Consider the following 18,207-nt stretch of genomic DNA (forward strand, 5'->3'; position numbering starts at 1 on the left):
GAGGGAGGTAGAGGATCTTTGCACTATGTTTATAGTTGTTTGTATATGGTTTACTATTCCGTTATAAAATCACAAATGCCTTCAGAAAATATTTTACAAAAAAAAAAGTTCTTGCCTCCTCTGGCATGTCAAAGTGGTTATACGTTCCCCCAGGCATGACCCATAAGCGAGCTGGGAATATCATCCTTAACCACACCTTGCCGCTGAAGAGAGCAGCCTTGGCCTTGTTAAAATCAGCCCTTTGCTTGGACAGCTCCGCACCCAAGTCCAGGTGGATGCGGACCGTATGTCCTCCCCAGAAACATTCCAAGTCTCCTTTGCCCACCTCAGGATCCTTCCCTTGTCCAAGTACCGATAAAGACAACCCTGGCCGGGATCCTCCCGCAATCGGTGGGGCGGCCTGTACTGGCGCCAAAGCGTGGTGTGAACCACTCCGGTGTCGGGCCGCCCAGAAGGTGCGGAATCCTCCACACTTCCGGGGCCTAGGCCGGCCCTGGAGGGGTTAGCGCCGCGCTCACCGGTGCCGAAGGGCCTCTGCCAGCCGGCGCGAGTTGGCACATGCGCAGAACCGCTGCTGTGTTTCCTGCGCATGTGCAGGGAGTTTCTTCTCTGCCCCGCCCATCGCAGAACCTTAAACAGGCCGGCACGAAAGGAGAAAAGAGTGCCCCCACGGCACAGGCCCGCTGCAGATTGGTGGGCCCCGATCGCGGGCCAGGCCAGGGCTGGATCCCCCCACGTCCCCCCCCCCCCCGAGTACCCCGCGAACCACCCTCCAAGCCAGGTCCGCCAGTATGGACCTTGTCTATTTTACGCCGGCCCGACTGGCCGAAAACAGGTGGCCTCTGGGCCCATTAGGGCCCGGAGAATTGCCGGGGGAGGGCGCTGCCAACGGACCCCGACCGGCGCGATCCCTGCCCCCGCCCAAAAACCGGCGGCGGAGAATTCGGCAGCCGGCGTCAGAGCGGTGGGGCGGGATTCACGCCGCCCCCCGGCGATTCTCCGACCCAGGATAATTGTCATGGCAACTCCCCAGCTCCCAGCCTCCTCCTCAGTGATCGATGGGCCCGATCGACTTCTGGAGGGCTGTAAAGGACCTCCTCCTCCATCATCTTTCCAAACATTCTCGCCACCTATTCCATGCCATTTCGTGCCCTCAATTCCTTCTGGCAGCCCCACAATACTCAAGTTCTGCCACCTTGAGCGATTTTACAGGTCTTCCTGGTCCGAAGAGTTCCCCTTCTTCAATGCACACCTTGTTTGATAACTCCTCAACATCACCCACCAAAGGAGAATGTCTAGTTCTGTACTGGGAGTACAGTTTCACCTGCAACATCCATGTAGAACGGGCAGAACGGGCCAAATTGGCCATCCCAGGGAGGAGCCACCTCAGGTTTAACCACTCACCCCATGACCGCGACCAGAAGTTCTTGATAGATTTCTGGTGAACAACAATGTAAAGGGTTATGAGGATAATGGGTCTAAAAGGCATTGAAGTGTCCAACCAATCATCCTCATATTGAATGGTGGAACAGGCTCGATGGGCTGAATGGCTTCTTCCTGTTCCTATGTTCCTGACAAGACAAATAAAAAATGCATTTATATTGTGCCTTTCACTCAGTACCTTCGAGGATCACTTTCTTATATGAGTAGATGCAGCAACCAACCGGAGCTAAAATAGGAGCAGGAGCGGACCACAGGGCTCCGCCATTTAGTATCATCATGGCCGATCCCGGCTTTCAACACATTTTCCTGCCCGCCCCCATTTCCCTTAATTTCCTGAGAGACCAAAATTCAGTCAGTCCCAGCCTTGAATATATTCAACAATGGATGGAACATTCACAACCCTCTGGGTGGAGAATCCAAGAGATTCGCAACACTTTGAGTGAAGTAACTGTCATAATATCCACTCCTGTATATAATGAGGTGCAGACAGGCAGTGATTGAGACACAAGATGACCAGTAAGCCCACAACACAGTGCAGCCAATCACCAGACAGGACACTACCACTATAAAGCCAGAGGGCACTAGGTTTCCCGCTCTCTATGGACCCAGCCACTGAGACAGTCAGAGTCCACGAGCTAGCAAGTACAAACACCATGCAGTAGCTAGTAAGTCTGGTCAGGCTACTACTAGGTCTCCAGCCAGTTCAGTATAGTGTTGACCCACAGCTGAATATGTTTATTAGTTCCATCATTGAATAAAACAGTGTTGGATCTTCTCCAGTGTTAGACGTCTGTTTCTAGCTTCCCTGCATCGAGTGCAGTCCACATCGAACCAACCTGCCAAACACATCAGTAACTTCTCCTCATCTCAGTCCAAAATGATTGACGTTTATCCTGAGACTGTGCCCCCCCCCCCCCCCCCCCCCCCCTCCCCGCCATCGTTTTAGACTCCCCGACCAGCTGGCACAGTCTCTCAGCGTCCAGCCTATTGAGCCCCATTCGGAATTTTGAGATCGCCTCTCATTTTTCTAAACTCCAGAAAATGTAGGCCCAAAGATCCTACAGGCGGCAAATGAATGAATAATTTGGTAATCTGTGCGTTAATCCATGTGATTGTGTTTCTGTTTTTCGCATACAGACTAAGTCTCAATACATGAGCAGGTATACTTGATAATGAAAGTAAGCATGCGTAAGTAATTAGAATGGAAAACTGTTTCGAGGGGATTTGACAAAGGAAGTAATGCTGGGAAAACTAACAAAGCAGGATCACAAAAATGAAGTCTTGAAAATGATGTTGAGCACATGCTGGCGAAGATAGAAGGACAAGCGGAACAAGATATCAGGAAAAACTGGAGATTACAAGCAAATGACAGGGTTTATAGGGTTTTGAGCCAGTAATCAAATGAGTTATGGGGACATATTGACAGAACTGGGATTGTTTGCACTTCCAACAAGATTGAGAGGGTCATTAGTCAGGTCTTTAATATGGTGAAGGGTTAATGTGAATGAAAGTGAGTTATTGAAGGCATGGTGGGATCAGAGAACATAAATATAAAACCCAACAGGCATCAAGAAACGATGGATATTGAAGAGTCCGCCCCCAACAGTGCAGAAAGGATGTGTAAAGCTATGAAGTAAAGTTGTCATAGTCCCAGATGACCATTTTCCCCTTTGAGGGAGAGAGCTGACTGGTGGCGATTTAACCTGATGATCGCCACACCTCAGGCACAAGGTTGAGAAGGCAGGGCCTTCACAAATAACCTCAGCTGGTACAGGAATTGAACCTGCGCTGTTGCTCTTCTACTTGCATCACAAACCTGCTGCCCAGCCTACTGAGTGTGGTGGTATGATTAGCATAGCTGCCTGCCATTGGTGCAGAACACCGGCTTACCATTGGCCCTGGTCGGTCATGTGCCTCTCGACCGGTTGGTTGAGACCAGTCATGTGACGGCTCCCCGATTGGTCGAGAGGCTGAGTTAACCCCGCCTCCAGGGCGGGGTATAAATACCCAGTACTCCCGGCGGTCGTCCTTCTACTGTAATCGACCACAGGGCTTAACATCTAGTATATTAAAGCCATACGTTTGTTCAGCAACTCGTCTCGCATTCAATTGATGGTATATCACTGAGCTAAACCAGCACACTGACTAACTCTTAACAAAGAGCTAGATAATCCGTCCAATCAGGTTCCTCGCCATTATAGCACTTAAATGTAAAGGTGAGAGACACTTAAATGTTGGTTTTCAGAGACATTTTAGATCTTTGTACACAAAATCACAAAAAGCTGTTGAGGCAGGCGGCCATTAAAATTTTGAAAACCGGGATTGATTTTTGTTAGGTAAGGGTATTAAAGACAGCAGAATCAGGTTGGGCAAATGCAGTTGCAAAATAGACCAGCCATGACCTAATTAGATGGTGGAACACGTTCAAAGAGCTGAATGGGCTCCTCCTCTTCTTACATTATTTCTGAGCTGGAGGATGGAAATGTGTGAAACCAGCTATCCCTCAGATACCATTGGGGGTTCGACAGGCTAGTCGGGCGGTAGGAGTGCACAGGAAGTGCCCTCACCCTGACCTTGTAACCTTTCACCCCATCTCAGAAAGCCCCTTCTCCTCAGGAGGTATCTGAATCGCAGGTTCCAGTAGCAAAATGAGTTTTCATGCTCATTAACTTACTAATAAACCACCCTGACTGCTCTCATTCACATCTGCAATTTATATTATTGATGAGCCTTGTGATTCCTCAAAGTAATGAGATTACGTAAGAAGCCTAGCATGTACATTGGATCACAGAGCTATCCTCACGAGATCTCTTGTAATTCATGTTCTGACAAATGCCTTTTAAGCCATAACTCTGGTCAGGATCGTAAAAATGGATTACCATTCCACACAATAATGTATCTGGGACAATACTGGTTGCATTTAAATAGCGCCTTTAACATAGTAAAACATCCCCACACAGGAGCATTGTCAGCCAAAATGTGACACCAAGAGATATTAGGACAGGTGAACAAGAGCTTGATCAAAGAGATTGGTTTTAAAGAGCATCTTATGGATGGAAAGAGAGGTAAAGAAAAAAGGGAGGGTCCGAAATATAAGACCAAGATCAGTGCTTCCTGTGATAGTATGACTAGGGGTATTACGGTACCTGGGAGCGTGAGCTGCCATTGGTGCAGAGGACTCGCTGCCCATTGGCCCAAGTATGTCATGTGCCTCTCAGCCGATTGGCTGAGGGGTAGGTAGCTCCGCCTACGAGGCGGGGTATAAGAACCCGTGTTCCCCGGCAGTCAGCCATTCTTCTATACGTCTGCTGCCAGATCCACTTCTTGCGTATTAAAGCCTATCGTTCGGACTTTATCTACGTTTCGTGTCCATTGATTGTGCATCACTTCCCAAGCTACTTTACAATATGGTACCATTTTAACGCTTGGACATTAAGGTGACCCAAGATATCAGCCAAATCAAAATAATAATAAAGCAACAAAGTAACATTCAGTATATAATTTTTAAAGTTTGGATATTATCAATCAACATGTATTAATACATCAAATAAATATGAAAATCCGTGTCTTTGAAGTATTTTGTAAAAATATTATTAAATGTCCTCACCAGTCCATAATTTAATCTGAGCCATTCCTGCTCATGGACCCTGGCAGGACACAATGGATACTGTTGTCATTTGTATTTGGATTCAGCCTTACTGATCTGTAGCAACTTCACACCAAACTTCCCCAAAGGCCTTCTTGGCATCGTTGATTTTAATATGAGATGAGTCGACTAAAGGCGCAGGCTTGGAGGGCCGAAGGGCCTGTCCCTGTGCTGTATTGTTCTTTGTTCTTCAACTTTAAATTTTCTAATGTGGATTTCAGTCCCTCGCCGCTCATCCCTCCCTCCTCCTCTACATACGTACACTGTAATCAGCCAATCTCCCCGCATGCAAACACACTCAGACACATACACACACCCGCCACACAGTCAGACAGGGACACACACCCCGTACAGGTCAATCAGCCTGTGGGAAGGTGTGACATCCCTGACCATCCAAGCTCCAGTCTGAGCAATATTATGGTTGCTGGCAGTCCTGCAAACATCATTTTTAAATAGTCTGCCGAATAAGGGCTGCCAATGCTGACGTCGACTCCAGTGAAAAGATTCAGTGGGAGAAGGATTAAATGTTTTTCCGTGGAACACAGCAAGAAAGTGCCGATCACAAAGATGTGACCCAGAGCCGGAAACCGAGACATGAGTAGGGTGAGGGGAGGGCCACTGGTGCGGGTCGCAGTCTTAGAGGAGGGAAGCTTGTCACCCCTTTCGCTGTTTCCGTGAAGCCATTTGGAGCGACCTGTAGTTTGAGAAGCACTACCCTGGATAATTAGGAGGCATGGCTGCCAATTGTGGGGCACAGGTGATGGTAGAAGGGGGTTGGGCGGGGGGGGGGTGTGGCGCGCGCACACAGGAGAATTTGAAGGTGTGAGGGATAGTACCTGATGAGGGAGAGGAGGTGAGATTGGATGGTCAGTAAAGGACTGGGGGAGAGCAGCACGGTGGCGCAGTGGGTTAGCCCTGTTGCCTCACCGTGCCAGGGTCTCGGGTTCGATTCCCGGCTTGGGTCACTGCCTGTGCGGAGTCTGCACGTTCTCCCTGTGTCTGCGTGGGTTTCTTCCGAGTGACCTGGGCCGGGATTCTCCCCTACCCGGCGGGGCGGCAGGGTCCCGGCGTAGCGGAGTGGCGCCAACCACTCCGGCGTCAGGCCTCCCCAAAGGTGCGGAATTCTCGCCGACTGGCGCCAAAACCGGCGCCAACGGCCTTTGAAGCCCGCTGCCCGGCGTCGGGGCTGGCCGAAAGGCCTTCGCCGGTTCGCGCATGCACCGGTGCGTCAGCGGCCGCTGACGTCACCACCGGCGCATGCACGGTAGGGGTGGGGTCTCTTCCGCCTCCGCCATGGTGGAGGCCGTGTCGGCGGCTGAAGAAAAAGAGTGCCCCCACGGCAGTGGCCCACCCGCCGATCGGTGGACCCAGATCGCCCTGCGCACCCCCCCACCAGGACTCACGCCGCCAATCCCGCCGGCACCAGAGGTGCTCCAATTCCCGCCGGCGGGAGAGGCCTGTCAGCGGCAGGATTTCGGCCCATCGCGGGCTGGAGAATCGCCACGGGGGCCACGCTGATCGGCGTGCCGTGATTCCCGCTCCGGCCGATTCCTGGGTGGCGGAGAATTCCGGCCACGGCGGGGGGGGGGGGCGGGATTTACGCCGTCACCGGGCGATTCCCCGACCCTGCGGGGGGTCGGAGAATTCCGCCCCTGGTCTCCTCCCACAAGTCCGGAAAGACGTGATGTTAGGTGAATTGTACATTCTGAATTCCCCCTCTCTGTACCTGAATGGGCACCGGGGTGTGGCGACTTGGGGATTTTCACATTAACTCGATTGCGGTGGTAAGTTAAGTCTACTTGGGACAATAATAAAGATTATTATTATAATAGTCGCACTCCCTGCCTTTTCCACAAAGTCCTGGTTTTCTTTTTTCTCCAGTTAATTATCCTGTTTCCTTTTGATTGATTCTGCCATGCCTGCCATTCTCTCAGGTACGGAATCCAGATCCTAACCCCTCAATGTGCGGCTGAGATCGAGGACAATCGCATCAGTCTGTTCAACCCCAATATTGAACGGGATCTTGAGAGTCAGAATGGGAGCATCATAGAGGTTTCATGACAGAGCGAGGTGTGGCACCGATCGAGGCTCAAAGCAGGAAAACAGAAGCCGCACATCTCCAATAACATTCCTGAACATCATACTGGCAGGACCTTCTGGGAGATTCTCTTCCTGGTGGACAGGTTAAAAAGCACAGCCTCAGAAGACAAGCAGGCAAGGTTGTGGAGATCATGAGCCGGGGAGTGTGCAGCCTCACTCCTGGATACAGTGCTGCCAGAGCTTCAATAACCTGGACAGGGCAGGGAAGTTGAGTGGCACATTCAAGTACAAACTCTCTAACTCCACCTTCCCCACTGCATGTCACTCCTCAGACTAGCAATCCCGCAGAGTGAATTCATCTCTGTCTGTCGCTGTAGCTCCTCATATCCTCAACTGACCAGCCGCCACTGACACTTCCCTGAGAACGGCTCCACGCTCATCCCTCGCAGAGACCTCCATTGATGTTCATCTTTAATCCTCTCGAAACAACCCAAGGCTATTGGTTTCTTCTGTCTCTTTGCAGGAAATGTTGTCAAATGTGAGGTTATCCATTTTTTTTAGGAATAACAGCAAAAGGGATTATTATTTAAATAATAAAATATTAAAATATGCTGCTGTGCAGAGAGACCTGGGTGTGCTCGTGCATGAGTCGCAAAAAGTTGGTTTACAGGTGCAGCAGGTGATTAAGAAGGCAAATGGAATTTTGTCCTTCATTGCTAGAGGGATGGAGTTTAAGACTAGGGAGGTTATGCTGCAATTGTATAAGGTGTTAGTGAGGCCACACCTGGAATATTGTGTTCAGTTTTGGTCTCCTTACCTGAGAAAGGACGTACTGGCGCTGGAGGGTGTGCAGAGGAGATTCACTAGTTTATTCACAGAGTTGAAGGGGTTGGATTATGAGGAGAGGTTGAGTAGACTGGGACTGTACTCGTTGGAATTTAGAAGGATGCGGGGGGGGGGATCTTATAGAAATATATAAAATTATGAAGGGAATAGATAGGATAGATGCGGGCAGGTTGTTTCCACTGGCGGCTGAAAGCAAAATTAGGGGGCATAGCCTCAAAATAAGGGGAAGTAGATTTAGGACTGAGTTTAGAAGGAACATCTTCACACAAATTCTTGTGAATCTATGGAATTCCTTGCCCAGTGAAGCAGTTGAGACTCCTTCATTAAATGTTTTAAAGATAGAGATAGATAGTTTTTTGAGGAATAAAGGGATTAAGTCTTATGGTGTTCGGGCCAGAAAGTGGAGCTGAGTCCACAAAAGATCAGCCATAATCTCATTGAATGGCGGAGCAGGCTCGAGGGACCAGATGGCCTACTCTTGCTCCTAGTTCCTAGTAAATGGTGACACTGGGCAGGCAGAGTACCCTTCCAAGCATCTTCACCCTGACAGCAGTAAAGAAGAAGTTGCCAGAGATAAACCAGCTCTCACTTCGCAAGCCTGGCCACTGGCGATGGAGAGATGGGTCAAGGTTGGGGGGGTGGGAGGGGGGGGGGGGGGGGGTGTTGCATGGGGTGGTGGGGAGGAGGGGGGGAGGAGGTTCTCCCAGTGACATGGTGACAGAGTTAAATATAACACCACAAAATGACAGACAATATTTACTCATGTAGCGTTGATGTCATAAATATGATGGTCTGCACAATGATGACTTTGCACCCTCTCACCAGGGGTTGGATTTCATGGCCCCGTTTGGGCGTGTTTTCGGTGGGAGAGCACATAAAATATGTCAAGTGGTTAGCCCACCACCTTCCTGCCCATCCCTGAGCTGACCCCCGCAAAACACTAGGTGGGCGGGTGCCGAGAACCGGCAGCCATTTTAAAATAAGTAATTAAATGTCAATTGGGCTTGTAAGAGAGTCTTTTGATTTGATTTATTATTGTCATATGTATTAGTATACAGTGAAAAGTATTGTTTCTTGCATGCTATACAGACAATGCATACCCTACATAGGGAAGGAAACAGAGACTACAGAATGTAATGTTACAGTTATAGTTCGGATGTAGAGAAAAAATCAACTTAATACGAGGTAGGTCCATTCAAGTCTGATGGCAGTAGGGAAGAAGCTGTTCTTGAGTCGGTTGGTACGTGACCTCAAACTTTTGAATCTTTTTCCTGACGGAAGAAGGTGGAAGAGGGTCCGGTGTGCGTGGGGTCCTTAATTATGTAGATCGAGTCCATGGATGGGAGGCTGGTTTGCGTGATGGATTGGGCTACATTCACGGCCTTTTGTAGGTCTTGGGCAGGGCAGAATCCATACCAAGCTGTGATACAACCAGAAAGAATGCTTTCTCTGGTGCATCTATAAAAATTGGTGAGAGGCGTAGCTGACATGCCAAATTTCCTTAGTCTTCTGAGAAAGTAGAGTGGTCGGTGGGCTTTCTTAACTATAGTGTCAGCATAGGGGGACCAGGACAGGGTTGTTGGTGACCTGGACACCTAAAAACTTGAAGCATTTGACCCTTTCTACCTCATCCCCATTGATGTAGACAGGGGCATGTTCTCCTCTACGCTTCCTGAAGTTGATGAAAATCTCCTTCATGTTGTTGACATTGAGGGGGAGATTATTGTCATCGCACCAATTCACCAGATTCTCTATCTCATTCCTGTACTCTGTCTCATCATTGTTTGAGGTCTGACCCACTATGGTAGTACACTGCCCACACTATAATACATTTGAAAAGGGAAGATGGATCAGAGTGGGCAAGCCATCTTCTGTGGCCTAAATTTAAAATGGCAGGAAGAGGGGAACCTCAATCAGGGGTGCCCTGCGTGCATTAGAGCACCTCCCCCAATGTTTCACCCCCCAAGCCCCCCCCCCCCCACCCCCCCCTCCCCCCCCCCCCCCCCCCCCCCGCACTTCCTTCCTCACCACGTGTCCTCCATGGGTGTCATCAGCAACAATTTTAGAGAGCATCCCTTGTCTCCAAGGCATTGATGGGCAATCTCGGCTGGTGAGTGGGCCACATGAGTGGCCCTCCTTCACCTCAGCGGGCCGCAAGATTGAAATCACAGTGGTTAACTCTGTTTCTTCACAGCTCCAGTGTCCCAGGTTCGATTCCTGGCTTGGGTCACTGTCTGTGTGGAGTGAAATGAAATGAAAATGAAAAATGAAATGAAATGAAATGAAAATGAAAATCGCTTATTGTCACGAGTAGGCTTCAATGAAGTTACTGTGAAAAGCCCCTAGTCGCCACATTCCGGCGCCTGTCCGGGGAGGCTGGTACGGGAATCGAACCGTGCTGCTGGCCTGCTTGGTCTGCTTTAAAAGCCAGCGATTTAGCCGAGTGAGCTAAACCAGCCCCTGCACGTTCTCCCCGTGTCTGCGTGGGTTTCCTTCGGTTTCCTCCCACAAGTCCTGAAAGACGTGCTGTTAGGTAATTTGCACATTCTGAATTCTCCCACTGTGTACCCGAACAGGCACTGGGATGTGGCGACTAGGGGATTTTCACAGTAACTTCATTGTAGTGTTAATGTAAGCCTACTTGTGACAATAAAGATTATTATAAATCAGGTTTGTTCCCATGAATAAGATTATATGCATTTAATACATGTTTCGTAACAAGTTATAGAAAATGCTTAAATTGTTTTAGATTAATAGAACTATCACCAACTTCAAATTGTTAAAAACAAAATAAACGTTGACACTTTGGAGGGGGTGCACGGCTCTCATAGTCAACGTTGTGAGCAACCAGCATGCACCTCACATCACCTGCCCTCCTGCCCTTGCTCTACCTTGGTATCTTTTCAATCGTACCGGCAGGAAAAATAAAACTACACAAACAGAAATCCGCAGAATGTGGCAATCCTGTGCGTGAGCAACGGTGAACAAAATGTCCAATGGGCCATACTCAGAACCCTAGCAAGCCTCAGGCAGCCAAAGGTTGCTCACCACAGCTCCAAGGCCTCATTCATTGACTCTGTTTCAAGATGTGAATATCTGGAAGAGACTTGGCTGGTGCAGAAGAAGTACGTTGTTGCAGCAAGATGTGTTTTGTGCACAGACACGCACAAATGAATCTTTGGATGGTTACAGACCCGAGCTGATCGTTAATGGAGTGGAACCCATTTTGGTAGCTGTGTAGTCCTGGGTTATCAGCGCGGACCTTTTATTGCCACATATGTGAAATCTGTGACTTCCTTGGCCCAGGGAAATATACTCACAGCAGCAAATGATAATATCCTCTCATTCTGACCAGCTGAATTACTGGTGAGTGCACCTAAGCGCCCTCTTTGGAATCGTACCACGCATTACCCGTGAGGCACACAAGTGGGTGCTAGATTGTCCGATGTAACAATTAACAACAGCGGATCTCTGGATGGAGCTGGAGGTGAAGAAATTAAGGACTGTGGTGACCTTGACAGCCACTGGCAATGCATGTCCATCACATCCACTTGAAGGGAGATGGCAAATGTCAACAACCAACTAATTGGATATGTTAAGCCTCCTTGAGACACTGCCATCATGTCCAGGACGCTGATTCTCCCTGCCTGTGAGCCCTGCGTTGGGGATATATCACCTCCCGAGAACTGGAACTCTGTGTCCATCTCCTCCGGGGCTGGTTTAGCACAGTGGGCTAAACAGCTGGCTCGTAACGCAGAACAATGCCAGCAGCGCGGGTCAATTCCCGTACCGGCCTCCCCGAATAGGTGCCAGAATGTGGCGACCAGGGGCTTTTCCAGGGCCGGCTCAAGGTACCGGCAACTCGGGCAGTCGCCCGGGGCGCCATGTGCTAGGGGGCGCCATGAAGGAGTGCGTGACCGGCGTCAGAGACCCGGCGCCGCGCAAAAGACTCGGGTCCCGCGCATGCGCAGTTGGGCCGGTGCCAACCAGCGCATGCGCGGTGGCCGCCCTCCCTCAGGCCGCCCCGCACAAACATGGCGGATGGATCCAGGCTCGCCGGTGGTCACTCTGGCCCCCCCCCCCCTCGGGCCCCCCCCCCCCAAGGGCGCCGAAGTTCAGCTTGCCCGGGGCGCCAGCAACCCTAGGGCCGGCGGCGCTGGGCTTTTCACAGTACCTTAATTGAAGCCGACTTGTGACAATAAGCGATTATTATTATTACCTTGTGTAGCAGCAGGTAGCTGAGGAGAGGACTGCTGGTGCTGCTCATCTTGTCCCTCATCTGAGGTTTGTAGTTGAGGTACAACAAGCAGCTCCCGTGCTGTTGCGAAGCCTAACAGCTGAGGAGTGGCAGATTAGATGCAAGACACTGCAAGGTCACCTCCAAAGTATTGATATCGCCTGCCAGGCCATGTCAGCACACTCGAAGAACAAGCAGGAGCAAACAAAGTGCCATTCATTTTGGAAAGTCCTAGCTCAGTATTTATTTAGTCTGCTCAATTCCCGCTGTCTTCTTTCCTTGCTTAACCCTGGCCAATTCCAGGAAGCCGGGGAAACAGGTGCGCACAGAGTTAAAATTAGAATCCTGGGTCAAAACCACAATTAATGAGCATTTGATATATTTAAATGACCGTTGCCCCATGGGTATGCCATGCCCTGAGGAATTCATTTGGGTTAAAGGTGGGCCTTCCACAGTTCCAACTCTCTAAATCAGGTTGAAATTCCTGTTTTACACTGTGACTGTAGCATTGTCACTGGGAACATCCAGTGGTGAGTGGAATTCTCCAGATCATTCAGGATACATATGGCGGACAATCCAGATGCACTCGTTATCTGCCAAATTTAAACAGTTGGTTCAGATAGCACAGTAGCACAAGTGGATATCACTGTGGCTTTACAGCGCCAGGGTCACAGGTTCGATTCCCGGCTTGGGTCACTGTCTGTGCGGAGTCTGCACGTTCTCCTCGTGTCTGCGTGGGTTTCCTCCGGGTGCTCCAGTTTCCTCCCACAGTCCAAACACGTGCAGGTTCGGCGGATTGGCCATGCTAAATTGCCCTTAGTGTCCAAAAAGGTTCGGAGGGGTTATTGGGTTACGGAGATGGGGTGGAGGTGAGGGCTTCAGGGGTCGGTGCAGATTCGATGGGCCGAATGGCCTCCTTCTGTACTGTATGTTCTATGGTCTATGATTGGTGAAGACTCTGCTTCCTTAAAGAAAAACATTTCCCGTGGATGGCCAAAGGAATCCTCATCTCGCTGACATTCTGCGCCTCCCTTCCTCCTCCACCCACAGAGACATGACGTACAGCCGACGAAGCTCGCTATCAACCTGGTCGTTGCTGCCGTTGCGAATGCCTGGAGGCTAGGGTGCCAGGGCCAGCCCAGGGAGGACCCTGCACAAGAGGTGCCTGTCCCAAAAGAGTACGGATCAGCCGGAGAGGCTCAAGTGCCAGGACTCAACAGGCCGAGGAGGAGGTGCAAAGGATGCTCCGCATCAGGATATGTGTATAATGTTGCCGCCTGTCCTTCGAGGAGCTACTGACCATGTGTCCCACTGCGGCTCCAGCTCACCGGAGATACCACGTGCCACCTGTGACAGATGATGATCTGGCATCGCGAGCGTTTGGAGGAGGAAACCCACTCCTGGTGGCCGTCAAGGTGACAGTCGCCCTGAACTTTTCTGTGTGGGTTTTCGCTATCATCCGCACACAGATGCACCCGCGGTGTTATAGATGCCCGATGTGCCTGGGCATGGGACTACATAACCTTCAACATGGACCAAACCCAACAAGCTGCCTGCGCACCAGGACTCGCTGCCATCACTGGCATGCCCCAGGTGCAAGAGTGATCAATTGGATTCATGTTGCCCTCCCAGCAGCAATTCAACATGGGCTGCTCTTCTATAGGAAGGGTTTCCACTCCCTGAATGTGCAGTTAGTGTGCGGCCAGCAGCTGCACATCATACATACCTGTGCCCGATACCTCAGCGTGCATGATGCTTATATCTTGGTGCACTCATTGATTCCCGGCACCTTCATAGAATCATAGAATTTACAGTGCAGAAGGAGGCCATTCAGCCCATCGAGTCTGCACTGGTTCTTGGAAAGAGCACCCTACCCAAGCCCACACGTCCACCCTATCCCCATAACCCAGTAACCCCACCCAACACCAAGGGTAATTTTGGACACGAAGGGCGATTTAGCATGGCCAGTCCACCTAACCTGCACACCTTTGGACCTTTGAGTCGCTCCCTTGGGTGAGGGGTTGGCTATTGGGTAACAAGACTTACCCGCTGAGGTCATGGCGAATGATGCCGGTGTGGAGGCCCCAGACCGACCCGGGGACCCGTTATAGTGGCACTCACACAACAACCAGGAGCGTCATCGAGCGGTGCACCGGATTGCTCAAGATGTGCTTCAAATGTCTGGACCTCTCTGGTGAGTAGCTCCAATAGGGTCCTGAGAGGGTCTTAAGCATCGTGGGGGCCTGCTGCTACTCCCTTCATAACATTGCGCTGCAGCAGGGTGACATGCTGGATGGATATGAAAAACAGCAGACCTCATCTGACGAGGATGATGAGGATAGTGTCCAGGTATTACCGGGAATGAAGCCGGAGCTGACAGGGCAAGCTGCCTAATGTATGATCCCGGGCCACCGCATATGGGACAACCTCATTACCTCTCAATTTACCAACTAGAAGGCCTGGCCTGTAACAGCTGCGCCGCTCTGCCCACCTCCATCCACCCGCCCACCCAGCTACTTCAAATGCCTCCATCTCCCACAGGTTCCACCTTCCCCGAAACCTCACAACCCTTCCCTCTCCCTCAGTCCATCCAACCCTTCCCTCTCCCTCAGTCCATCCAACCCTTCCCTCTCCCTCAGTCCATCCAACCCTTCCCTCTCTCTCAGTCCATCCAACCCTTCCCTCTCCCTCAGTCCATCCAACCCTTCCCTCTCCCTCAGTCCATCCAACCCTTCCCTCTCCCTCAGTCCATCCATCCCTTCCCTCTCCCTCAGTCCATCCATCCCTTCCATCTCCCTCAGTCCTTCCATCCCTTCCCTCTCCCTCAGTCCTTCCACCCCTTCCCTCTCCCTCAGTCCTTCCACTCCTTCCCTCTCCCTCAGTCCTTCCATCCCTTCCCTCAGTCCATCCATCCCTTCCCTCTCCCTCAGTCCATCCATCCCTTCCCTCTCCCTCAGTCCTTCCATCCCTTCCCTCTCCCTCAGTCCATCCAACCCTTCCCTCTCCCTCAGTCCATCCATCCCTTCCCTCTCCCTCAGTCCATCCATCCCTTCCCTCTCCCTCAGTCCTTCCATCCCTTCCCTCTCCCTCAGTCCATCCATCCCTTCCCTCTCCCTCAGTCCATCCACCCCTTCCCTCTCCCTCCATCACCCCTTCCCTCTCCCTCAGTCCTTCCATCCCTTCCCTCTCCCTCAGTCCTTCCATCCCTTCCCTCTCCCTCAGTCCTTCCATCCCTTCCCTCGCCGTCAGTCCATCCACCCCTTACCTCTCCCAGTCTTTCACTCCACCTTCCCCTGAATCTTCCTTCCCATTACCACAGCTCCTCCTTCTCCCTGTGAGGGTCCTACCAGCATCGCCATAGGGTGTTGGTCCTGGGCGGACGGTATCAATGGGTCTTGTCCACGAGACGCAGGATGATGACAAGTCGCTGTGAGATGAACTCTGGTGCTGCTCATCGTCTGACTAAATCTGACTTCTGCCTTGAGGATATCATCCGCTGTCCACCCAGGTGATCCCTGCATGTGTGCTGGCAAATCCTTCTCACAGGCCCATTTTTCTTGGAGCGCGGGGCGGGGGGGGGGGGGGGGGGGGAGTTGGTGGAGGCGGGTGGAGGGATTGGAGGAGATGGTGAAGTTAAGGCTCACTCACTAGGGATGCGGGCTCACACTGTTGCCCCTGTGCCATGCCACATCCTGGTGAGGGTGTCACCATATAGGATGTTAATATGCCATGGCCGCTCAAGCCTCACCGCCCACCCCCACCCGCGGCAACACTCAGCCCATGAGACAAAGGTTGGAGGCATGTCGGACTGGTGTAAAAGTGTTTAACTGTGTGTTTTTAACCATAGGTGTGCCCTTGGCCCTAACTATGTTCTTTTTAAAAATAAATTTGGAGCACCCAATTTATTTTTCCAATTAAGGGGCAATTTAGCGTGGCCAATCCACCTAGCCTGTACATCTTTGGATTGTGGGGGCGAAACCCACTCAAACACGGGGAGAATGTGCAAACCCCACATGGACAGTAACCCAGGGCCAGAATCGAACCTAGGACCTCGGCACGTCAAGGCAGCAGTGCTAACCATTGCACCACGTGCTGCCCCCCCCCCCCCAACTATGTTCGAACCACTAAACCCATGCCAACTTAAGTGCCATCTATCTTCCTAATCATTGATCATGTCGCTCTGTGCTTGTGTCATGTCTCTCTGTGCCTGTGACATGGCGCTCTGGGCCTGTGACATGTCACTCTGTGCCTGTGACATATCGCTCTGTGCTTGTGTCATGTCACTCTGTGCCTGTGACATGTCGCTCTGTGCTTGTGTCATGTCTCTCTGGACCTGTGACATGTCGCTCTGTGTCTGTGACATGTCGCTCTGGGCCTGTGACATGTCGCTCTGTGCCTGTGACATGTCGCTCTGGGCCTGTGACATGTCACTCTGTGCCTGTGACATATCGCTCTGTGCTTGTGTCATGTCACTCTGTGCCTGTGACATGTCGCTCTGTGCTTGTGTCATGTCTCTCTGTGCCTGTGACATGGCGCTCTGGGCCTGTGACATGTCACTCTGTGCCTGTGACATATCGCTCTGTGCTTGTGTCATGTCACTCTGTGTCTGTGACATGTCGCTCTGTGCTTGTGTCATGTCTCTCTGGACCTGTGACATGTCGCTCTGTGTCTGTGACATGTCGCTCTGGGCCTGTGACATGTCGCTCTGTGCCTGTGACATGTCGCTCTGGGCCTGTGACATGTCGCTCTGTGTCTGTGACATGTCGCTCTGGGCCTGTGACATGTCGCTCTGTGCCTGTGACATGTCGCTCTGGGCCTGTGACATGTCGCTCTGTGTCTGTGACATGTCGCTCTGGGCCTGTGACATGTCGCTCTGTGCCTGTGACATGTCGCTCTGGTCCTGTGAGGCTGACACTGACATGTCGCTCTGAGACTATCCATGGTCAGTCAGCACCTGGCCAGTGCTCTCGTTGCCCTCAGCCATGACCTTTTGAGAGTGAGCCAAGTTCTGGAGCACGACATCAATGTCCACCTCAGTCGGGTACATATTCACCTGTGATTGAGTCCTCCTCTCCTGCATTATGAGCTGGACCCTGGGACTGGGCAGCCCTCCGACCATCCATTTCCTGGGGTGTCCCTGCCTCCACCTGACCTGCTGCAGCATGTGTGTGGTGCTGATAGCTAACATTACCCACCAAGGTGACAGTCTCTGCAATGGTAGCCGCGATGGTGAATGCTGTACCGAGACGCCGGTGTCTTCCCCGGGGTGTGCTGAAGGTCTGGATTACAGTGACCCCAGAGTGAACCTGCAAGGCCAAGGCATGGTGAGATTTTGGGGTGGGCTGGTCCGTGGGAGAGGGATGACTCACATATGACAGGGACATCAGTGCTGCATTAGGGTCTCATTTGTTTGCTGCATGCCAAACTCCATCTCAGCCACGGCCCTCTCCTCTCCTTGGCCTCGCCCACGAGTTGCATGACCCTCTCCATGGTGGCACGGTATCACAATGGCCAGGGACCCGAGTTCAATTCCTGGCTTGGGTCACTGTCTGTGCGGAGTCTGCACTTTCTCCCCGTGTCTGCGTGGGTTTCCTCCGGGCGCTCCGGTTTCCTCCCACAGTCTAAAGATGTGAAGGCTAGGTGGATTAACCATGCTAAATTGCCCCTTAGTGTCCAAAGGTTATGTGGAGTTACTGGATTACGGGGATTGGGTGGAGGTGTGGCCTTAAGTAGGGTGCACTTTCCAAGGGCCAGTGCAGACTTGATGGGTCGAAAGGCCTCCTTCTGCACTGTAAATTCTATTATCTATGGATGGGGCGTGAACCTGAATGTCTAGGATATTCCATTCCATCTGCTGGAGTTCCCACCGTTTATGGGCCTCCTTATCCTTGAGGACACAGATAAAACACAGTGAGACGCTGGTAGGCACGACTTATGGCGCGTTTGTAGCAGATGGTGCATGTCTGCAAGGCCAAAGAGGAAAATATATGTGTTG

General features: G+C 51.4%; 1 protein-coding gene across 1 annotated transcript; it reads right to left on the reverse strand.

Annotated features, from left to right (window-relative positions):
* Positions 1 to 16,371: 16,371 nt before the first annotated feature.
* LOC119967968 (tropomyosin-like) lies at positions 16,372 to 17,133 on the reverse strand. The gene has a single exon (XM_038801069.1). It carries the CDS (start codon positions 17,131 to 17,133, stop codon positions 16,372 to 16,374), a length of 762 nt encoding a protein of 253 aa, XP_038656997.1.
* Between the last annotated feature and the right edge of the window lie 1,074 nt (positions 17,134 to 18,207).

This window comes from Scyliorhinus canicula, chromosome 6, assembly GCF_902713615.1.
Source record: "Scyliorhinus canicula chromosome 6, sScyCan1.1, whole genome shotgun sequence".
Classification (NCBI taxonomy): domain Eukaryota; kingdom Metazoa; phylum Chordata; class Chondrichthyes; order Carcharhiniformes; family Scyliorhinidae; genus Scyliorhinus; species Scyliorhinus canicula.

Coding starts and splice junctions, on each gene's coding strand:
- LOC119967968 (XM_038801069.1), bottom strand. CDS start 17,133: ATGTCAGTGTCAGCCTCACAGGACCAGAGCGACATGTCACAGGCACAG.